General features: G+C 50.0%; 7 protein-coding genes across 7 annotated transcripts; 5 read left to right on the top strand and 2 right to left on the bottom strand.

Annotated features, from left to right (window-relative positions):
* Positions 1-6: 6 nt before the first annotated feature.
* Positions 7-645, top strand: PSV08DRAFT_192043 (uncharacterized protein; the record flags this gene model as incomplete). Its single annotated transcript, XM_066091984.1, has 2 exons — positions 7-528; positions 586-645. Coding segments are annotated over 2 exons (582 nt in total), but the record flags the coding sequence as incomplete, so codon positions are not given.
* A 1792-nt stretch (positions 646-2437) lies between these two features.
* Positions 2438-5968, top strand: PSV08DRAFT_385448 (uncharacterized protein; the record flags this gene model as incomplete). The annotated part of the gene is made up of 5 exons (XM_014217543.2): positions 2438-3521; positions 3557-3596; positions 3620-4427; positions 4486-5341; positions 5645-5968. Exons 1-5 carry the CDS (start codon positions 2478-2480, stop codon positions 5966-5968), a joined length of 3072 nt encoding a protein of 1023 aa, XP_014073018.1. The 5' UTR covers positions 2438-2477.
* A 3415-nt stretch (positions 5969-9383) lies between these two features.
* On the bottom strand, positions 9384-11233 carry PSV08DRAFT_344842 (uncharacterized protein). Its single transcript, XM_014217544.2, has 9 exons — positions 11118-11233; positions 11026-11050; positions 10930-10969; positions 10769-10870; positions 10474-10710; positions 10384-10416; positions 10068-10310; positions 9773-10011; positions 9384-9719 (listed from the first exon to the last, which is right to left on the bottom strand). Exons 1-9 carry the CDS (start codon positions 11147-11149, stop codon positions 9585-9587), a joined length of 1086 nt encoding a protein of 361 aa, XP_014073019.1. The 5' UTR covers positions 11150-11233; the 3' UTR covers positions 9384-9584.
* Positions 11234-11885: 652 nt separating this feature from the next.
* Positions 11886-13104, bottom strand: PSV08DRAFT_233590 (uncharacterized protein). Its single transcript, XM_014217535.2, has 3 exons — positions 12896-13104; positions 12538-12770; positions 11886-12484 (listed from the first exon to the last, which is right to left on the bottom strand). The coding sequence occupies exons 1-3, from the start codon at positions 13077-13079 to the stop codon at positions 12074-12076; spliced, it is 828 nt and encodes a 275-aa protein (XP_014073010.1). The 5' UTR covers positions 13080-13104; the 3' UTR covers positions 11886-12073.
* A 125-nt stretch (positions 13105-13229) lies between these two features.
* On the top strand, positions 13230-15459 carry PSV08DRAFT_233588 (uncharacterized protein). The gene has a single exon (XM_014217555.1). It carries the CDS (start codon positions 13435-13437, stop codon positions 15301-15303), a length of 1869 nt encoding a protein of 622 aa, XP_014073030.1. The 5' UTR covers positions 13230-13434; the 3' UTR covers positions 15304-15459.
* A 209-nt stretch (positions 15460-15668) lies between these two features.
* Positions 15669-18087, top strand: PSV08DRAFT_27972 (uncharacterized protein). Its single transcript, XM_014217560.2, has 2 exons — positions 15669-16755; positions 16807-18087. The coding sequence occupies exons 1-2, from the start codon at positions 16103-16105 to the stop codon at positions 17774-17776; spliced, it is 1623 nt and encodes a 540-aa protein (XP_014073035.1). The 5' UTR covers positions 15669-16102; the 3' UTR covers positions 17777-18087.
* Positions 18088-19576: 1489 nt separating this feature from the next.
* PSV08DRAFT_252913 (uncharacterized protein) lies at positions 19577-21370 on the top strand (the record flags this gene model as incomplete). The annotated part of the gene is made up of 1 exon (XM_014217561.1): positions 19577-21370. One exon carries the CDS (start codon positions 19577-19579, stop codon positions 21368-21370), a length of 1794 nt encoding a protein of 597 aa, XP_014073036.1.
* Between the last annotated feature and the right edge of the window lie 1698 nt (positions 21371-23068).

The following is a 23068-nucleotide window of genomic DNA, read 5'->3' as shown; positions in this document are numbered from 1 at the left end:
TTGTGAGCATGCTTCAATAGCGACCATGTTAAGAACGTGATAGCACCGGATGGGTTCGAATTTGCGGATTTTGAGACCAGCATTTCATTGATGGCAAGAGAAAAGAAGCTCAGCGTTTCGACTCGTCTTGCATCTGAGCCAACAGCCCAGCCAGACTATGCGACAGTAGCTATGTATTTCATTTCTACTCCTGACAATCAACCCAATGGCCATACAGTAGAAGCACACATCACGCCTCTGTTGATCAAAGAGCTCGAGAAATATTGCCAAGACGAGGTGTGGGGTGCCTGTGCCAATGTCGCAGAAGTCTCAGAACATTTCGACTTACACGCATATTTTGGTGGATCAGATTTGCCAAATTACGCAGTGGTATATAAGATATACATGAAGAATCAAGCATCTGTACCGTCGATTAGGATGGCCCAAAAGGAGTTCGAGGCTGTCGCCAGACAACACGTCGACACGGGTGTATCTTTCCTTCTATTCTCGAAGGAAGCTTTGATTCTGGACGTAGGAAATAATATAAAGGTAAGTTGAATCCACTCCAACCCTTTTTAGAACATTCTTATCTGATCGTACTTATAGTTTTCACTTGACCGTCAGCCGGTGTTTGCAGATTTACCCGGACCCAGCCATCTAAAATAGTTTCCATTCTATGCGAAGCATATAGTTTAGATGATTAAACCTTATCAAAAGTCAAAATGGCTATTTGATATCGAATCGATAATTGGACATCATTATCAACGTACAGTGTTATGGGGTAGGTTAATATACCTACCCTATCTTAGCTTAGTAAGAGAACGGACACTATAAGTAGACACTAGACCTTCGCTACTTCATATAGACCTAAGCAATACAATAACCTTTGGCTTCTAACAGTATCCTGAAAGGCCCAGCCCATAACATACAGCTACTCGTTACACAGTGGAAAAATGTTCGATACTCTGAAAGGCTTGGCGCACCACAACATCGCGTGGTTAACCAAAATAACGTTATGTCGGTCAGTTTTAGAGCTATAGATCGTTTTTGAAGCTAGTAAAATACTATGTTTATATTTATCCTTAGATATTCTATTTATTAGAGGCGACGAGGCCTTCGAACGAGTTCACATTAACCTATAGTATAAAAGAAGAAAGATAAGAAGAGTTAAATTATCGTACGATATCTCTCTTTATACTTTGCTTCTGTTCTCTTCGTACGAGTAAGTTCTAACTAAGCGGTGTAACATGGGCACGTGATATAATCACGTGCTTTCACTTCCACGAGCGTCGCCCATTATAATAACGCTATAATGCAGCTAAAAACACCGCATATAATAGCTCAGCTTTAGCAGCAGGTAAAGCTTCTTTAAGAACAGCTCTATTAGTAATTATAAAGCCTAATAAGCTTGTCACGGTGCGGGTCCGTACACTCTAAACAAACGTAAGCTTAAGTATTAGCTACGCAGACAACAATGGAGCTTTGTTGTCTTGTGCCTGCCTTTTTGGCAGCGTGGTAGGCGCGTGTAGCTGCGTGCTTGGCTCCGCTAGGAGCCCTCCCTGACAAAGCTAGCTTCTATACTAAGTGTTACACGGGGTCTGGATCTATACTTCTCTTGCCGGGTCCCACACTAAGGCCGGTGAGCTTTACGCTAGTGTTCCGTGAGGTTGTCTGGCGATTCGTAGTGGAAAAGAGTTATGGATGTAACCGGGGTTTGACAACGCTAATCTATTAGATAGACTAACATGTAACTATCTTGTGAAGTAACAATACTAGTAAGAAAGTACAATTTGAGTTGACCACAACGAGAGTAATAATGAAATCCATCCATCCTTATATCCTCATTGCTTCCAGTCCTGCCATCCCGTCCATCCCATCTTGGCGGGATGGTTGTGATGGCACTGCCATCCCATCATGCACTGCCATCCCGGATGGCCAGCCTTGGCGGGATGGCACATCACGTGACCTCGAGCCCCGCGATGCCATTACCTTCTGACGTGGATGCTCATAGGCTCCTTGCCTTCCGTCCTTCGTCGAGGAGAGAATCCTTCTTGCTACTTGTAACACTAAGTTATTAAAGGTTATCTAATAGTAGTAATATGGATACATATTTAATATATAAATATAGCACTACTCTACTAAAGCATCTTCTAATAACAAGGTTTTAGTAGTAGTTAAAAGCTTAAATTTTTAAGTAGGCGCCTATTTCGGTGGGGTGTTGCGTTGGCTGAACTGTTGCACGCACTGACCACATCCAGCAATGTTCAGGCCTCAAGGCTGAAAGGTCGACATTCATTTTGTTGATGGAGTCTCTCTTCGGTCTCCAAACAACCACATCTCCATATAAGTTCCTTTACCCTTTTGAGACGCTGTGCGCTCGATTTTCTTCTGATCGAACTGGTAGCTGTCGAGCCTGTACACAAACCGACAGCAAACAATTAGGGTCCAAGTCCACACTCATCCTTTCAAAGACCCAGTACGATCCCCTCACAATAACCATGAAGACGCCTACCAAAACCAGAACTCATAACGACTACACTGTGGGGTGGGTCTGCGCGCTACCTAAGGAGCAGACCGCAGCGAAGGCTATGCTAGACCAAATACACCCGACTCTTTCCAAGCCGCCAAACGACCAGAACTCATATACTCTTGGGTCCATAAATAAGCATAACATCGTAATAGCCTGCCTACCGAAAGGCAAATACGGCAATAATTCAGCAGCGACCGTCGCGACCCGGATGGTCAGCACTTTCCCATTCATTAAGGTCGGCCTCATGGTTGGCATCGGTGGCGGTATTCCACCCAAGGTCAGACTCGGCGACGTCGTGATTAGCACACCAACCGATCAGTATCCTGGAGTAGTCCAGTGGGATATAGGTAAAGCGGAAAAGGGCACAAATTTCAAACGAACTGGTGCGCTAAATAATCCCCCAAGCGCACTGCTGACAGCATTGACGATACTGGAGACCAACCATGAGATGCATGGGTCTAAAACACGTGAATACATGGACGATTTGGGAAAGAAATGGCCAAAACTGGTGCCAGAGTACACCAACTCTGATTCCCTTAAGGACCCTTTGTTCATACAAGACAATTCACCCCATGCTTTGAGCAGCTGGGTGGCCATATCCTCAATATTCTGGAAGATGGTACTATCTCTTCTCGGGTACCTCTTAGGCTGGTCGACACTGGCTCCTATGCATAGTGGGGCCGAGCAAGCGACAAAAATCACGGCAAAGGTCAAGATTGATGGGGCTCAGAAGAAACCTGGAGACATTCGCGTGCATTACGGCCTAATCGCATCCGGTAATCAAGTGATCAAGGATGCCAAGTTCCGTGATAGTCTCAATGCGAGCCTAGACGGAAATGTGTTGTGCGTTGAAATGGAGGCCGCAGGACTCATGAATGACTTCCCCTGCATTGTTATCAGGGGTATTTGCGATTATGCAGACTCAGAAAAGAACAAAGACTGGCAGAAATATGCTGCAGCGGTAGCTGCGGCATGCGCGAAGGAACTTCTAGAACATTTACAGCCAAGCGACGTTGACGGAGAGCGTCCAGTAAAGGATGTATTGAGCGACGGTTAGTTATTCTCGAGGTCTTGGGTGGATTTTATAGTGAGATCCTAATAAAATTGTAGTTCATGACACTGTCTCTAGAACCGAGGCCGATGTCAAGACAGTGAGGTCCAAGCTAGACAGAAAAGAAGATCTCGACGTCCTCAATTGGCTCACGCCAACCGACTACGGTCCTCGACAAAGCGATGTTCTTAAAAGGCGAGAACCAGGGACTGGGCAATGGATCTTAGACTCCGCTGAATATCAGGATTGGCTCAAGACCGAGGACCAGACGCTATTCTGTTCTGGCATTCCCGGAGCGGGAAAAACAATCATCACATCCATTGTTATCCACGACCTCACCACGCGGTTTTCTGAAGATCCAAGCGTCGGTATTGCGTACATCTACTGTAATTTTCAGCGGCAAGATGAGCAGAATGTTGACGATTTGCTGATAAGTCTGCTGAAACAGCTTGCTGAGAGCCAGCCCTCCTCATTGGAGAACATCAAAGATCTCTATCGTCGCCACAATAGCAGCCGAACACGTCCGTCACTCGAAGAAATAAAGACTACTCTCCATTCTGTTGTATCCAATTACTCGAGAGTATTCATCGTTATCGATGCACTTGATGAATGTCAGACATCCAATGGCTGCCGAACGAGGTTTCTATCAACGATTTTCGACCTCCGCGCTAGTATATTTGCAACTTCTAGGATAAACGGTGAAATTGTGAAGATGTTTGAGAAGGCTACATCAATAGAGATCCGCGCGAGAGATGACGACGTAGATGTATATCTCGATGCACGAATGCAACTTGAACGGTCGGATATCTTAGACAATCCCACTAGAGACATGATAAAAAAAGAAGTGATTGGCACAATGGATGGAATGTAAGTCATACGATCCACCAAAATAGAATGAATTGAATATAGTAACGTGGAAAATCAGGTTTCTACTAGCAGAGCTACGCATCAACTCACTTGTAACCCTGCCAACAAAAGGACATATCAAGAATGCCTTGAAGAATTTTGCGAAGGGAATGGAGGGGTTAGAAAAGATTTACGATCTGGCGATGAAAAGAATCGAAAGCCAAGGAACCGAGTCTCGAGATCTAGCGAAACAGATTTTGGCATGGATTGTTTACGCCAAAAGGCCACTTTCTGCTGTAGAACTCCAACATGCCGTTGCAGTCAGGCCGAACACTACAAAACTGGACGAAGACTACATTACTACCATCGATAATCTTCGATCTCTCTGCGCCGGGTTGGTCACGATCGACGAAGACAGTAACATCATACGACTGGTTCACTATACCACCCAAGAGTACTTCGAGCGCATTGGAGACCAATGGAAACCAGATGCTCAGTTCGCTATTGTCTCAACATGCCTCACCTATCTATCATTTGATGTGTTCAAAACAGGCAGCTGCTCATCAGATGAAGATTATGGTGAGAGAATCCAAGAGAACAAATTCTTGGACTATGCCGCTAAGCACTGGGGCCAGCATTCTGCAATGATCGAAGGCAAGGTGTGTAAGCTAACTTGTTCATTTCTTTCAGATGATAAGTTAGTTTCAAGCACTACACAGGCTTTGCTTTATAAGAAGATCGTCTATTGGGGATACAGCCAGTTGTATGCTCAGAACAGCACAGGATTACATCTTGCCGCACTGTTTGGATTATCACGAGTGTTAGAGGTGATGCTCCCAGAACAAGAAGAAGAAAGAGCAAATGCACTGAGAAGAAGAGACAGTCTCGGTCAAGATCTATTATATATTGCGTCAAGCGCTGGACACGATAGAACAGTGAAGATGCTACTCGACAAGGGCGCCGACCCTAATGCGCGAGACACATGGTCCGACACAACACTCTGTGTAGCTATAGAAAATGGCTATAAAGAGATTGTGAAGATGCTACTCGACAAGGGCGCCGACCCTAATGTGCGAGACAGAAGGTCCGGCTCGGCACTCTATATAGCTTCATCTAGAGGCCACGAAAAGATTGTGAAGATGCTGCTCGACAAAGGCGCCGACCCTAATGCGGCAGGTAGAAGGTCTAGCAAAGCACTCTATGTAGCTTCATCTAGAGGCCACGAAAAGATTGTGAAGATGCTACTCGACAAAGGCGCCGACCCTTATGCGGGAATTAGAAGGTCTAACACAGCACTCTATATAGCTTCAAAATATGGCTATAAAGAGATTGTAAAGATGCTGCTTGAAAAATGCGTTGAAATCAATGCGCAGAGTGGGGAATTTGGGGACGCACTTACTGAGGCTCATAGGCAAGGCCACCGCGAAGTTGTGGATATGCTTGTTGAGAATGGTGCTGAAGTCGTGTTGGAAGGAGATGAGGATTGCAGATATGAGTATTGGTGTCATTATTTTATCGAAGACATGGAGAAGCCTGAATGGCTGAAGATGAGGTCGAAATAACTAGGTTTTGTAGGAAATCACAGCTTTGTGTTTAACTAAAGGATTGCATGAGTTTGATTAAGAGATCATGATAAGCATAACTAAGAACGATAGGCCATGACAGAACTTTCAATGAACCACACAGTGCTTCGCATAGTGAGGCGTAAGGATCGTATATCTACAACAGTATTTAGCATGTAAGTGACGGACTGCAAGCGTAAATGAAGTATACTATGTAGCTCCTTCTAATAACCAGATCCTTAGGATCCACTCTAAGAGACCCAGAACTATAGAACAGGGTTAGATACAACCCATTGACAGGCTGAGAATACGACGTGTTTTTGAAGATCTATACAAGGTTTGGATAAGAGAAATATATTTCATACACATGGCCATAGCTTCCCTATCCTAATTTTGCGTAAAGAATCCCCGAGGGTTATTCCTTTCTCCAAGCTCGGCTTCGGATTACCCAGGACCACATGCAGGTTTTGTGACTTTCCTTTTGACTAGGACCTGTTAGAGCCACTGTATGATTAAATAGTGCATTTCTTTTCAATCAAACATTCAATTTCATTATTGGTTATCGATAGAGAAGGCATCATTAAGTCTAAATAAGCGTGATGGGTCGTTGTTTAAACTTTCTCAGCCAAGAAATCTCGTCTGTAATATTTTTGTGAAACGCCTTTGCGATCCCGATTCTTTCAGATATATCGCCAGCCCCCCTAGCACGCATCACCAACAGCATGCTCCATTCCTCATCGTGAATTCCTCGATTTTCAGCTTTCGCATGTATCAACGCGTGCACAACATCTGTGCCAGGATCTCGATCTAACGACGCCATAACCATTCAGACTCCATCAGAGTCTGAGATCTTTGAGCTCCAATCGCCCATATTGGCCTCGAAAGTCAAGTAACCGAACGGATGGGTTGAACCCACCCGAAATTCAACCGGTACTACACATACCAGGCCGGTGATTTTCAAGAACTCTCCAATCGCACGTCCGGACCTGTCGCTAATAGCAATTTCAACATTGAAATCGTCCAAATCGAACGGTACGGGTGAGAGGCCCCCAATTACAGTCATTGGCCAATACAATGGCGTCTCATAAGACGCCCAAGACCAAGAGGAATGTACATTGACTGTTGAACAAGGCACTATATCCACCACCCCCTAATACAATCCAAATTGAAGTTCCTCTTTCCCGAAACCAGCAAGATATGTCATGTTCATGCTGCCTCGGACAAGTTTGGCAGGATCTGAAATTGCGGGCAGGCATATGTCAGTTGTCGGTTCGAATAGAGTGTGTGTGTATGCAGTATTTCGTGATACCGTTTGAGAATTCGATTTGGCAGATCGCGGTCGTCGATATCATAAGCAGCAAGCTCCAGCGCAAGGCTGGGACCTGTACCAATCTAGTCGGTGTTATCCGAGAAAGATGGGCTGATAGTCTGCATTCCCAGTAGATATGTTTGTTTTTGTAGTGAAGTATGCGAGCAGACAACATTCTATCTTGACAAGCCCATGTCCTTTGTACTAGTACACCTGCAGCCACATGAGCTGCAGGGCCACTGAGAAAATAATTGGCCCCATAGAGCAGCAATTCAGTAGGCTTACCATTCCTTGTAGTACATCTCACTACCATATTCTTCCAGCATGAAGAAATCTCGCTGCATGTTTGTCGATTGAAAAAACCTTCATGCACACCTTGGTTTTCAGTCGCGACAATCATGACAACAGCCTGGCTGTATATGACACCCATCTTTTGTGATTCCCGCTCCCAATCTTGTAAAGATTCCTGAACGAGTCAAAATGCGTAAAACCACAAGTAACGATATCCCAGGCTCCGAGTTGTTGTGACTGCATGCTGAAATGTTCTTGGCAAGTCATTGTAGGATATGTGCGCCAGCCGTGATGACAGAGTATCCTGCTTTGTCACGTTGGACGGATCAAGACGTCAAGACCCCAACAGTAGCCTAAGGCTATATATGTGCACGCTTGATCCATTCCCACTAGACGAGCATCCTGGGACGGGTGTTGGAAAGCTGCCACATCAACCATGCGGGCTGGTCGGACACCATCGAGATACTGCGTAGTGAGTGCAGGAATAGCCTCAGAATGCCCATGATTGAGCTGGCAATCCGACAACCAGCTTCGAGCAATCATGAAAGAAGAGTCTGAAGACGTAGATGTGAGATGATTTCGAACAGGAACGCCATAACCGACCGCAGGACCCCCACCAAGTTCAACACTTGCTGAATAAATCAACGACTACTAAAAGGCTCACCCCTGTCGGTCAGAATCTTGACTTCTTGTACGTCGCAAATCAGGCGGAGCTAAGCACCACAGATCATAAGGGCAGCAGCCCCATATCTGATTTGAATCGCACAATAAACGGGCTACTCGATACCAACGCGACGAATGCGGTAATCAGTTCGTAATGATTTTGAAGTTTCTTCTAGTACCTTGGTGCAAAGCTGCCCATATGGCCTCAAGAAAAACCAAAACAGTGGAGCAATCAATAGTACATTGTCAATCTGCTCATGTCATCATTGATATCCTTCTGAAATATACACAACGCTACTACCAATGTAGATGCAAGAATGAAAAATTGCCCTGACTTTTATTCATCAAACTTATCCTACAACCAACAACCATCATCACCTAAGCTATAACATCAGCAACAAAGGCCCGATACCAATATTGATACGAATCATACGCAGGGAAGCACCTTGTACCACAAGCCCCCCCCCCCCCCCCCCAAAAAAAAGAATTCGCCATGGTTCCAGCATCATAAGACGAGAGCGGGCTGGATTGATCTGGCCCATTCCACAGTAACCTTCTACTACCTATTCCGGAAGAAAGTGGGACTCGACACGTACACAACAAAAATTAGGCAAGCAAAGAGACTTGAGTAGATTACACACAAGCATTACCATGTCCGTCTTTTGGGAAGAATTAGTAGAAAAAAAATAGAAAGCAAGTAGGTTAATCTTTATTTGTCAAAGTAGCTCTGATTTCGTTTGCAAGTTCAGCTGCATGTTATGATCGGATTCTAGAAAAATGGGGTTTCCGTGCACGAAGGGAAAGAAAAAAAAGGCGATCTAATTAGTTGTCAGAACATAGTCTGTATGCTCAAATCAGGGATAACTAGCAATACTGCCATGTTAGAAATCTATCTTTAGCAAGCGCATGGTCACGTGACGAACACCGAAATGTGCACTACACAGTCCCAAGCAGCAAACCAGAAGTACGAGCCAGAGGTGCCAGATTAATGGGAAACCGGATGAGGCTACACACGTGAGAAATTACGGCCTTGCACTCTTTGTCGGGACTATGCTAGCCCTACATATCCAACAAATCTATCCATCAGCCTCGACAATTAAAGCTTCTATAACTGTACACCACGGTCATGCTGTTATTGAGATGACAAGAGAGTTGATCAATATGTTTTACATTCTTTCGTATCTGGACATTGCTTCGTAGTCTATTACATACATCTGCACCATTCGCCAACCTCATCACCAGGACTGTTGACTCTTTATATCAATGCTTGCAGTTTTAGCTTATGCTCATTCGCAAACGCCTGCCTCACTGCGAGGCCGAGTTTGATGCCAACTCCGGCTCTGGTGGAGCTATTTAAGCCTTGCCAGTAGTGTAGAAGTCGTCAAGGGCGACCTTGATGCGCTGAGACATGCTCTTCTCACCCTCACGGACCCAGACACGGGGGTCGTAGTACTTCTTGTTGGGCTTGTCATCACCGTCGGGGTTACCCTATTAGAACGTTAGGTACTGTAAATGCACAGGTTATTCCAAATTCAACATACCACTTGGGTCTGGAGGTAACCGCTCTTGGACTGAATGTAGTCCCGGATACCGGAGAGGTAGGCCCATTGCATGTCAGTGTCGAGGTTGACCTTGACGACACCGTATGAGATGGCTTGACGGAAGTCATCGACAGAGCTACCGCTACCGCCGTGGAAGACAAGGAAAACGGGCTTGTCCTCCTTGGAGTTGGTCTTCTCCTTAACGTATGCCTGGTGCTTCTGCAGGAGCTCAGGGCGGACTGGGAACCACAATGTTAGCATGTCTTGAAAAATATGCCGGTGAACTGATACTCACGCTTGACGTTTCCGGGCTTGTAGACACCGTGGACGTTGCCAAAGCCGGCGGCGATGGAGAAGAGAGGAGAGACGGCAGACAGCTCCTTGTAGATGTCGTAGATGTCCTCGGGTTGAGTGTAGAGGGAGTTGTTGTCGACGTCCTCGTTGTTGACACCATCCTCCTCTCCTCCGGTGATGCCGATTTCCATCTCAATCATCTGCTTCATTGGCGCAGCGCGTTCGAGGTACTTCTTGGTGGTAGCTGAAGGTGAATGTCAGCGTGTGTTCACTCAACGCTTCTTCTTTTCATTTCTGTATTTGGGCGATGTACTTACCAATGTTCCACTCCTTGGGCTCCTCAGAGAGATCTGGCAAAGAAGATTAGCAAAGTGAATATACCGAGACGCAGTTGCTTTTTGTCTTACCAATCATGTGCGAGCTGAACAGAGCCTCTCCGTGAGCCTTGAAGTAGGCCTCGTCGGCATCCATCATGCCATCCAACCAAGGCAGGAGCTTCTTGGCGCAGTGATCTGTGTGGAGAACAACGGGGATGCCGTATGCGGGGGCAATGGACCTGATGTAGTGGGCAGCAGCAATGCTACCAGCAATGCTGGCCTCCTGCTTGCCGTTGGCTACGCCCTTGCCTGCAAAGTATGCGGCGCCTGTTAAATGAGGTGATTAGTGCATATCTCATAAATAGTCTATTTAAGCATTCCTTACCTCCATTGCTGAGTTGCAGGATGATGGGAGACTTTGCGTCGCGGGCAGCCTCGAGGGCAGCGACAACTGTGGAGGAGGAAGTGACGTTGATGGCGGGGATGGCTGTGCAGAAGTCCGAGTTAGTGATGGTCCCCGGGTGCTGGGCTGGTCAGAATGCATACCATAGCCCTCTGACTGAGCGTGCTTGAAAAGCGCGAGGATCTGAATCGTGTCAGTTTGTTGCGCATATTGCGAGTTGAGTATCAAGGGCCACATACGTCGTCGCCGACGATGACACCGGTCCTATTCAATGTCAGTTTGCGCGTTCCAACGTGATCTGAGGGGTCAAGCGGGGTCGAGGGCAACATACTTGCGGGACAGGACTTCACTGGCTTGAACCATGGTTGCTGCTGTCTTGGGGATGTGCTGTTGTGGGTGGGGGTATAGGATGGGGTGGAGGGTCAATGGCAAGATTGGAGATGGGAAAGAGAGGGTGTGATGAAGAGAAAGTTTGTGCAGGCGTGTCGAGCTTTGTATTGCTCAAGTAAAGTTCAAACGCGGTAGTGGGGTTGGCTGGCGGACCACAAAAAACACCCCCGCTAGGGAGCGCCGTAGTGACGCAGCTGGTGTCGCCCAAGCCTTCACCACACCCAGTCCAGCATCCAGCCCAGCCAGGGTCTGCGCAGAAACAGACATAGTTGCAACGCCACACAGTGTGCTTTGTAGATAACGCTGTCAAATGGTGGCCGTGATGCTACACGACTACAGTCGCCTTTCAGCCTGCCTCTGCTTTGGCTTCTTCCATGGACGGCCACTGCCCCTCGCAGCCGACCGCAAGCGGTGGTGGCGCGTCTCCAACCATGTCCTTCACGGCCGCGCTCTGAAGTCATGGCGGGGCCGCGTCTGCTCGGCAGCGCGGAACTAATAAAAGTGGGCGGTGTCTTTTCTGCATCGCATGCCATGGCCGTCGGTAGCTCAACGCAACATCATCGCATCCACAGGTGACAGGCTGCCCGACTCTCGCCGCAACACGCCAGTCGTCCCGTTCACCGGCCCCGCGTCAAAACCACGCAACCGCCAGTCCGCCAGGGTCCCACCAATGATATCACCCTCGATTCACCCGAGTACATGCGACATCTCGTGATTACCTGTAGCATTGAGTTTTTGTCTGATTCGGTTCCGATATGCGGAAATCTTCGTCACGTGTCCAGTATAGCCATGTCCCTTATGCACCCGCACAAGCCCTCGTTTCCCGAGGTTCTGGGCCTTTCGGCTTCATTTCATGCCAACAGCCTCGCAGCGGCTTGCAAGTCCGCGCCTGGCCGCTCACGCTTCCGATTCTTTCGCCCTGACCCGTACGTTGCGCACCAGTACCCTCTCTGCGCCCGGCAACCGTATCTCGGCTTTGAATGTGCCCAATTGCTTCACCCGCCATGCGTCGCCCTCCTCGTGTCCTGATACAAACTTGACATCGCTCTCGTTCAGAGTAACACGAGATGCTTCATCGTTGTGTGCCAGCGCGCTCTTGATAGTCGTTGCCAGATCCGCAGTGGATACCGATCCGTAAATAGCGTTTGCCGTTGCCTTCGCCTTGCTCATAGCAGCTGCAGTCAGAATGTCGGCTGCACCCGACGCCCCTACCCGTTCTCGTTTGGGACTGTCTTGCTCGATGGGCTGGCGGTAAAAGTCAATCGTTGGTGGGACGAACATGTCGAGGAGCTCCATGGACCGCTCGGGCTATTCTTTCTGTTAGCACACCGGTTTGCAGCCAAAGGGGCCATGTAGCTTACACTGAGCACATCAATCTCAATCGGCCGCACAAAGTACTTGGGCTGCTGCATCAAGTCGCTCTCTTCCTCATCAGCCTCCTCTAGATTCAGCCTTACGCCAAATGTGACGTCGCGTGCCATATCCACATCCTGGGCCTTGAGCTGCTTCAACTGGGTAGCGGGAACATAGTCGGCAATGCGTGCGGGAAACCAGCGATTGCGCATCAGCGAGGGGTTGAGGGGGACATAGGAGCCTTTGCAGTGTTAGCCAGTGTTGCGGCTTGTGGTTTCTGGGCGCATGCTTGACACTGCAACAATGGCTTTGCAGCAAAGACATGTCGAGCTTTGGCAAAGCGCCCTCCCATTTCATGTATCGTACCTGCGCGACCGAACCTTGGCACATCCTTGAGCAGCTTCACGACAATGTTGCGCTCCGCCTCTTTCGCCTTCTTCGAGATGCTGCGTATCTGTTGCGTCCCCCACGCTTCAGAATTTTGCAGTGTGGCCCTGCGTACACATACCGTGCACTGGGGAAGAAGAGCCAAGCCCCTCATTGAAGCCATTGTGCGTGTTGTCTGGGAGTTTGTCCGGGTCCGAGAAATATGCAAGAAGTCCGGACAATTCTGGCGATCTTCGCGGCGGAAGCGGAGGTGCAAATGGGCCGGTGCGTACTTACTACGCTGATGGGCTCGGCATACTTTTGCACCTGCCTCACGACCAAAACACCAGGAAACGGCCAGCGCGATACCCAAAACTGGGCAGCAGCCAGACAATGGCGTCGGCCGCAGTCAAACTTACTCCATCCACTGCCACACGCACTTAGCACGACCACGTACCGTATTTGCAGCACCAGCGTGCAAGACCCTAACCCTTGCCTCCGTCCAATCCCGCGGTAGCGGGAGTGCCAGGCTCCGCAAGATGCCTGAGAAGCATCTCACAATCGCGACGTACGCCGCCGGCGCCTCTCTTGCCGCCATCACTCTGGTCTATGTCTTTGGACCAACGTATTTCCTCGACGATGATTCAAATGCAGCTAGCAGTAAGAAGAAGGGCGTAGTGGGGCTTACCAATGCAGCAAACGACTGCTTCATCAACTCGGTCCTGCAGGCCCTCGCAGGCTTACCGGATTTGCGCATCTACCTCATACGAGAAACCCACAGACGGCTGCTCGACGGACCAGAAGTCTACGATGTGGACCCGGAGAGACAAGGCATAGCCAATGGCCCCGTAAAGCCTGCCAGGCTAGAGGGTCTGCAAAGGGGGATCCTGACCCATGGGTTGAAAGATATCCTAGACCGACTCAACGAACGGCCGATATACAAAAAGACCATCTCTCCGCAGCCCTTCATCAGAACGCTGGAGCGTGCATTCGGCACACGCATCAGCCGGCAACAACAAGATGCGCAAGAATTTCTCCAAATAGTGACGGAGCGTCTTTGCGACGAATACCATGCTGGAGGAAATGCAAGGCGACAGGCTACTCTAGATGCCGTTGCCACGGTGAACGGCGACAGTCTTGCTGAAGGAAGCAACTTGGAAGCGCAGCCCAACGGGACAACTGCCCAAGCATCCGCTAATGACCAGGGCGAAAACGAGGCCGAGGGAGACGAAGCCTCTACAGACGAAGAAGGGTTCCCTTTTGAGGGCAAGATCGAGTCGCAGATCGAGTGTCAGGTTTGCCATTTCAAGCCGAAGCCTACAGTATCGACATTTGTCACTTTGACACTGAATGTACCACAAGCCTCCTCGACCTCTCTCAACGCGTGCCTTGACGGCATGCTCAAGCTCGAGTACATAGATGACTTCAAGTGTGAGCGCTGTCGACTAGAACATGCGCTCAGAAGCAAAAACCATGAGCTTTCAACCGCAACTGACCCGGACATCAAAGGACGGCTGGAGTCAGACATTGCTAAGATTCGAAAGGCACTAGATGAAGATCCTGAGCAGACACCGGAGGGTGTTGAGTTACCTGCTTCAAGTCAAGCACCCAAACGTCGGATTTCCCGCCACATGTACATTTCACAGTTTCCCAAGGTTCTTGCGATACACCTATCACGCTCTACCTTTGCGATTGGCGCCACATCGACGAAGAATCTTGCCAAGGTCGCCTTCCCGGAAGCTCTTCCATTAGGAGGACTGCTTCATCGCAATAACTATCGCCTTCTTGCAGTTGTCACTCACAAGGGAAGCCACAACAGTGGCCACTACGAGTCATTCCGGCGTCAAGTGCAGCCAATGCCCTTTTCCACACCTGTGTCTTTTGGCACAGAAGGTGCATTCAGTCGTCAGGCGAGTCCGCACCCGTCAGCAGCACCATCCGCAGTGCCGTCTGCCATGCAAAGCCCACGCATCTCCACACTCAATCTGCCCAACCATATCGAACGCGGATCAGGAGTGTCGACTGCATCGACGCTCGACTCACCGTCGTCCCGATCGCTGTCTTCGCAAGACAATATACCACCCTCACGAGGACCAGCCCCAACATCTGCACCTCGACTGTCAGAGTCAGATCCGTCACATGTAGCATCCGCCAGTGAGGTTAAAAATGGTAGTGGAAGTGGAGACGAATCGTTGTCACGGACAAGAAGTATACGATCACTAAGGGAACGGGCGTCGGAGAAGGCCTCTTCAATTGCAGACAACAATCTCCGGCGTCGCAAGCCGAAGAAGGCAAACAACCGATGGTGGCGGATCAGCGATGATAAAATCAAGGAGAGTAAGACGTCGGAGGTTCTGAACATGCAGAAAGATGTGTATTTGTTATTTTACGAGCTGAATAATAGTTGAGGATCGCGGCATGGAGCTTATCTCTATCAAGTGTTGTAACAACGGCAAACGGTATGATTTTGCATTGGGGTGAGCACCATCAGCTCGAGTAGCAATTCTTCTCTCAATTAGATAGACACACAAATCCTCAATTGAAAAAAGAAACCTTTAAATATTGTGGACTCGAGTATTACACGCAAGCAAACTGCACCCAAAAGCTAGATGCTTGCCTTGAGGTGCGTGTGTGTGTGTGTGCGCCTAATCACAGTTGATCTCATTGGTCCACACCCCCACGCGGCCTAGATCTCCCTCTTATTACGAATTGGTCACTAGACTGCGCTTCTGCAATGTAACCTACCTACCTCACCTTTTTCCCCTCATTTGTTGTTCTTGTTACACTGCACGAACTTTGCATACCAAGGAAATAGTGCCTTGTATGCGTTGTCCCGCGCGCCACCTTGATTCCCTTGATTTTTTTTAATTTTCTCTGCCCTGTTGTTCCGCAAGTGGTTTCTTTTTTTGGGATCTGGGGTTAAGATCTTACTGCATTAGCGAGTATCGGATTTGCAAGGCAAAAGTGGTAGGAGTGGGTATTTAAAGAGAAGGGGGAGGGGGGGAAACAAGGAGGTTTGGAAGGGGTTTGCTTTGGCTGTCTTGTGTTACGAAGAAAAGTGGTGTAGAAGGAGACTACATCATAGACTCTATTGCACAAAAAAAGGTTTCTCTCTCCACATTACTAACACAAGGCTGAAACTTGTCTTTTTCAAAGTTCAAAAGTGTCAAGGCTGGTAACCCCATCTCATCCCCCCACAACACCACCATGCCGAGCCTCGAAGCAGACGAGTCAGCCTTCACGCAGGCCAACGGCAAACTAGCCTTTGCAAAACCGCCGAGAATCCTCATCATCGGGGCAGGAAGCCGCGGGGCGGCCTACGCCGACGCAACGTCTCTCTGCTCCAACGCCGTCATCGCGGCAGTATGCGAGCCCAACGACTTCAAGCGCGCCGAGTTTGGGCGCAGGTACATGTGGGGACCTGACGAGGAAGCTGGACCGGGGCAAAGTTTCAAAGACTGGCGTGAGTGGAAAGAGTATGAAATGCAGCGACGGCAGCGCGAGAAGAATGGCGAGCAAGGTGTCGTTGGCACGGGCGTTGATGCCGTGTTTGTGTGCGTCCTAGATGAGTTGCATGAGGAGGTTGTGTGTGGGATTGCGGATATGGGGTTGCATATTTGCTGTGAGAAGCCGATGAGTACGACGCTTGAGAGCTGTGTGAAGATGTATCAGGCGCTGGATAAGGGCGCGAGGGAGGGGGGCAAAGAAATGATTTTTGGGATTTGCCATGTGTTGAGGTACTCGCAGCATAATATGCTGCTGAGGCATTTGTTGCTGGACAAAGAGGTGATTGGGGATGTTATGAGTGTTGAGCATGTTGAGCCGATTGGGTGGTGGCATTTTAGTCACAGCTATGTGAGGTATGTGAGGTGTAGGCATTCTTCACTGATGTAATGGCTAACATGAGGCAGGGGCAACTGGAGGAAGGAGTCCAAGACTGCGCCTTCCTTACTCACAAAGTCATGTCACGACATTGACTTTTTGATGTGGATGCTGTGTTCACCAGGCGCGAGCGCAAAAGATGCGGTGCCCCATCTTCCTTCCTACGTCACTTCGACTGGATCACTCAAGTTCTTCCGCAAAGACCGGAAGCCAAAGGCTGCTGGATCGGCGACGAACTGTCTGTCCTGTGCGCACGAGCCAAACTGCGATTGGAGTGCGAAGAAAATTTATCTCGAGGGGCATTTGAACAATGGCAACGCAGATTGGCCCGTCAAGGTTGTCAACCCGGAGATTGAAGACATGTTTAAGACGGCTGGGAAAGAAGTTGCTGGCAAAGCACTGCTTAGGAGCCTAGCCGACGACTACACGGCTGATACTCCGGCCAGCAAAGTGGACGAACGGTCGTGGTTTGGTCGGTGTGTGTGGGAGTCAAGCAATGACGTATGCGACGACCAGTGCGTGACGATCACATGGGATGATGATGCGATAGCAAAAGATGACGAGGGGCTGCCTATACTGCGTGGGCGCGGTGCAAAGACGGCACAGTTCCACATGGTAGCGTTTACGGAGAAGCAGTGCGAGCGACGTGGCCGCATATACGGCACAGAGGGCGAGATTGAGTATGACAGCAGAGAGATCAAGGTATACAAGTTTGGCAGTGGGCAAACCAAGGTCCACAGCCCGTATGTGGCAGGCGGTGGCCACGGGGGCGGAGACGAGGGACTTGCGCGGCAGTTTTTGCTGGCAGCGGACGCTGTGGACTCAGGCGCCATGGCCGCGGCAGACGCTCAGCGTCGATACCTCGGGTGCGACTTGGACGAGGCTTTCCGCAGCCATGCCATGGTTTTTGCGGCTGAAGAGGCCCGAACGAAGCGCCAGGTGGTGGAGTGGAAGCGGTGGTGGGCTGACCGGGTGGGGTCGCACTTGGAGCAGCGGTAACGTGGGTGGCATGGCATGGGGGCATGGGTTGCATGGAATGATGACAATTGATGCCAACGCTGGTCAGCATGGCGGGCGCGTAGAGAGGGCAGAGGGCACAGGGCATGACATGGCATGAGGCTCTTGCACAGCTTGGTCCACGGGCTTCATGGGAAGGCGAAATGAAGGCTGTGCAGTCTCGCGCCAATCCGCTGCCAGCGCTCCATGAAGCAGCCCTGACCGCAGAGACGTTTGACAGGTAGCGCTCCGCTTTCAGGAAATTAACGGTCTTTTGGACGCTGGTAATGCGACTCGCTCGGGCTATATTTGGGGGCTTTGGTCAAACCTAATACTGCCGGATTGGGCAGAGTGCGGGCGCTTAATGAACCATGTGCGGGAGCCGGACGGTGAGGCTCAAGGGAACGCACCACACAGCACGGCGGGCGGCCCAGTCTGCGTACCGACGGCTGGGCGTACGGGCGCTTGGATTGGCGGATGCCGTGGCCATGGAGGCAGGCGGGGGGGCGATGGTTTGGTGCGGCCGTGGTACCTGTACTATGTACGCTGGGCGAGCAGGCTGCTGGCGCCGTGGATGCTCGTCGCTGCACACAGTGTGCAGGCGGGCGTGGTGGCGACAGCGCAGCAGGCGGGCGTGGGCTGGGACCCCGAACGTGGTGCTTTGTCAACAACGCGGTCGGCGGGCACGCGTTGACGTGTAGAGGGGCTTGGACGACGTGTTATAGTCGTGAACACACTTCTCTCCGCCCATTGTGAGTCACCCCGTCGTGCAGCTGGCCGGGCTGCGGGAAGACGCATGCCGGGCGGCCGAAACGAAACGCTGGAGAGCTGACAGCCAATCAGCCCCGGGCCCCCGTCGATGACTCTTCACCACCCCCGCTGCCAGCCCCACCCTTCGCGGGACCCAGCACGGGCCTTGCGGCAGGGCGCCAACCACACCTGCACCACAACCCTCCATTCGTCCCTTCGCGCCGCCCACCCACAAACTGCCGCCATGGAGAAAACAAGAGAACGAGGAAAAAAAAACCCTCGCTCGCCGTACCACTGCTGCATCGCGACGCAGACACAACGGGGCCGAGAATCCCGGTTTCAAGTCGTCCAGCCGCCCCCATGTGCAGGCGCCTCGCTGGCCTGCCTTACCGCTTCCGTCTGCCTCTGGATGCCGCTGGCCACTCACACACGGGCAAGCCTGCCCACCAGGCCACTTCAAGCCTGCCCGGCCTCAAGAATAGCATTCCAGAAAGCCGTTCGCTAGCTAGCCACGTACTCGCCCAGCCCATGCAACGGCTACGCTATGTTTCAGACGCCCTGTGAGGCTCGCATGTCGTAGACGGCTCCGCTCGTGCTACTGCCGCCAGACCGCCTCGTGCTCTTGTATACCGGCCCAAGGTATCGGACCCCCTTCGATGCATCGTGTTTCAGGCTTGCTAGCGCGGTGAGAGCGTTGGTTCTCGTCTCTCTACGCGGGGAACACCAAGGATAAGAAGTCTGGCTGTGCCGCAATCCATCACGCCCATCCATTCATCTTGCCCTGCATTTCCATCAAGAGCACTGCCTCACCCCGAGTCAACCGTGTCTCGCCCTTGCTTTTCCTTTCTCTCCACCTTTGCATTGTTTGGTCTTAGACACTCGGAGCTGGTCTCTACTATTAATCCCTATTCCATAATCTCCTCCTGCCTGTTCTCTCAGTCTCCACAGCGTACGTTATTTTTTTCGGATTTTCTTCCATCTGGCTCCCCCTTCACACAGACCACGTGGGCTGCCGCTGACATGAACCAGTCTGGTAGCTCTCATCCATCCAACATGTACAGCCGTCAAACAACCCCCCCGAATGCTTCATTCAACTACATCCCCGGCAGTGTCGGTTCAGACCTCACATACTACTCGCAAGCCTCATCACCAGAACCCCAACTGGCCGTTCCTACTCCCCCACGGTCACCACTAAGGCAGTATGGCCCTGTTCTTCTCCCCAAGGTCCGCGTCCAGGACCAGGTATCCGAGCCCACCACTGGCCCCGTTAGACATCGCAGGACGACGTCCAACTCCAGTGCCGGCTATGCCTACAGCCCCTACTCACGTTCATCCTCCATGGCCCGCCGTGGATCAAGCCCATTGAACCACAACATCCACAACATGCACAGCACACTGACATCCCCCGTGTCAACTGCCTCATCATACGACTTCAACCTCTCCACTCTCAACTCTCCCATCACCTACCCACAGCAGCCTGAGCTTGCTCGGCGGTCATCATACATGAGCTCGCACTCTCGCTCTGCTTCTGCCAACCGCGCTCGCCACGACCGCTCTGGCTCTGCTGGAAGCGTCGACGAGCAAGTCATCAGCCGCTATGGCTTCCCAACCTACCGCAACATGCCCAGCTATGTCACTGCCTCGACTGCACCCCAGTCCAACTTGGGTGTTGCCACGGCTTTCCCCTCAACATACTCCTCCGCCCAGGACATGTCCAACTTCACTGCGTCTTGCATCCAGGAATTCTCCGTCCCAGAGTTCGATGCCGCACCGGCTGTTCAATACCCAGCTTTTGGAGACTTCACCTTCGATGGCTTCCAGCAAATGCAAGCCACATCCTCTTTGGTAGAGTACCTCGCTTCTCCCAACCCATCTCCATCTCTGGTCCGCCGCGTCACTAGCGCACCCCGAGGCATCAACAACCACTTCTGGTGGGACATCCGCAACCTCCGCAGCTGGGAAGACTTCAACATCACCACCATCAAGTCCATCCCTTCGGTGCTTCCCCTCCTTGAGGTTCCCGTCCCAGCCACCTACCTTCCCCAACCCTGCCGCCAGAACCTGCAGCCCGAGAACGAGTCGGCTCTCCAAGACATCTGCACCAACTACTACGCCAACAAGGTCAATGCAGCTCTCAAGGTCGCTCAAGGAAACAGCCACATGGTGATGCGCGCTATCAAGCCAGTCGCTGGCCAACGTCAACAACCAGAGTTCGTCTCCAACTACCCCTCTGACTATGAGAAGACGCTCTTTGGCGACAGCCGCGGCCGCGTCGTTGGTCTCGTCAAGTGCTACGACCAATGGAACACTGGCATGCGCAGCGAGTCACCCCCCAAGCAAGTCCTCTACCTCCAAGGCCTCGCCCATCTCCAGCGCGTGATGCGTGAGCACGGCTGCCGCTATGGCTTCATCATGACTGAGATCGAGCTCCTCTGCGTCCGCTGCGGTGGTCCCTCTGACATGTCCACTCCCGACCCCACCACCGTCAATGCCCAAACCGGCGTGCCTATCTTCGGCTACCTCGAGACCTCAGCTCCCATCAGCCTGTCCACCAACGGCTCGCACCCAGAAACCGGTGACATGCAGCTTACCGCCGCGCTCGCCCTCTGGTACCTCCACATGCTCGCCAAGGAGAATCCCTTTGAGGGCATGGGAACCTGGCGCATGGACGTCGGCGGCCCTGCTGCTCTCACCCGTCAAAATTTCCTTGAAAAGGACTCTTGGATCCCCAAGCCCCAGCTTGGCGAGAAGCGAGAGGCTAAGCGCATCAGAGGTTGGGTATTTCCCGATGAGCCGCTTAGCAAGAGGGAGTGCGGCAAGGGCAAGAGGGGTAAGAGCATTGGATAGATGCGGGGCTTATGAGCTACTAATGAGGATATGAGGATATGACTGGGACATGATGCCATGTGGAAATGAGCATGACACAAAAAATACATATATATATATATTAGTTTGATACCGCTGGCCGGTATCGTATTTCGCCTGTTACTTGTCTACTCTCTTCTTGCGACAAGAGGCATTGAGCGGCGTTTTTTTTTCCTTACTTCTTCTTTTCTGACTCAGATATTTCGTTTGAGTAGCATTTTCTAGGGTTAAGGCATAGCATTTATAGGTCGCGCGGGATATCCTATTTTCTTTATTGTTTCATTGTTACATGTAGTTAGTGCATGCTATAGTTTAGCTAATATAACATCTTACATATTACAATATGCACCTACTTAAAGACAAAGCTTTTAACTACTACTAAAATATTTTTTTGAGTAAAGTAGTAATAGAATGATGATTAATATATATAGTTACTAACGATGGAAAAAAATAGAATTTGCTATCACCCATCACTAACAAGGAAAAGCTGGAGATGTACGGGGATGAAAGTGAGCCAACGAAACAAGGATTCAAAACAATTCGTCTTACTGTGCTACATAGTAGAATTCATGTATGTGGGCCACTAAAAAGGGAACAATAAAGGCCAGGGTGAAGAGTACGCGCTATATTATAGAGAGCCCAATCTATTCTTTTTGAGTCGCGATTATAAGGAATTTCTTTATAATTAATCTGCTATAGTCATCTAAAGAAGAGCATAGTCTTCGTTTTAGCGCGTCTCCACACACATAACTTGTACCATGTAGCACAGTAAACATGAGTCCCCTATCTAGCTGCCCTCGCGAGAATCTCACGACCTGCTAGGAAATTAGCAAAAGTTCTGCCGTCATGAATCCTTAAGCATGATTGAGTTCGGAAGTAAGCAGGCTAGACTCGTGGGCAAGGTCCGAATCATGGTCCCTCCGATGCGTTTATAGTGCAACAAGTGCATCGTCCAAGGCAAGGATTCGCTGGCACTGCTTATTCTTGCAACTTAAGACAGGAGCAATAAGTGCCGTCGTTAAGGCGTGCATCGTCTCCATCCCGCTCTTCATCCACCAGCATTTTGAACACTCTAACGTGTCTAACAACTGCACGTTTGCTATTACCTACAATACCCGTACCACGGCTTTCTACAATGTTGATTAAGTTGCTTGCTGCACAGATCTTTATTGCCGCCCATCAATAGCGGGAGGTGTGGACGCCTTAGGTTGTAGCAACATATGTAAGTAAATCGAAAAAGAGTGTGGATATGGGCTGCGAGGGCGGGTACAGGAGGAATCTATTTACGAGTGTTGTGTGCATTGGCAATTTAGGCAGCGATATTATAGTACGTAGTTAGTGCATGTAACAATTCAGCCAATGCAACACTATTAGCCTTATTGTAATATATATCTTTTTTTTTTAAAAAAAAACGTAATATCTATTCTACTATGGTAGATGTTATAAAAGTAGGTATAATCATTTTACCTCCTTAGTACATGGTCTAGATATTAAGCCCTTGTAGCTTATTATGTTTAACTTGAGTTTTAAGTAAAAGTATAATATAGAGACATATTTTACTTACACGTTACTGTCCTTGTTTAGACCCCATGACTCTATCCGCGAAAACTAACTAATAAGAAGCTTAACACCATAACTCTTATATTACTTCCACTCAGGCTATACTCTTAACACCTTCTT

The sequence above is a fragment of the Bipolaris maydis genome, assembly GCF_028858645.1.
Source record: "Bipolaris maydis strain C4 unplaced genomic scaffold PSV08scaffold_20, whole genome shotgun sequence".
In the NCBI taxonomy this organism is placed as follows: domain Eukaryota; kingdom Fungi; phylum Ascomycota; class Dothideomycetes; order Pleosporales; family Pleosporaceae; genus Bipolaris; species Bipolaris maydis.
Note: the sequence above shows the minus strand (reverse complement) of the source record. Positions and strands in the feature narration are given on the sequence as shown.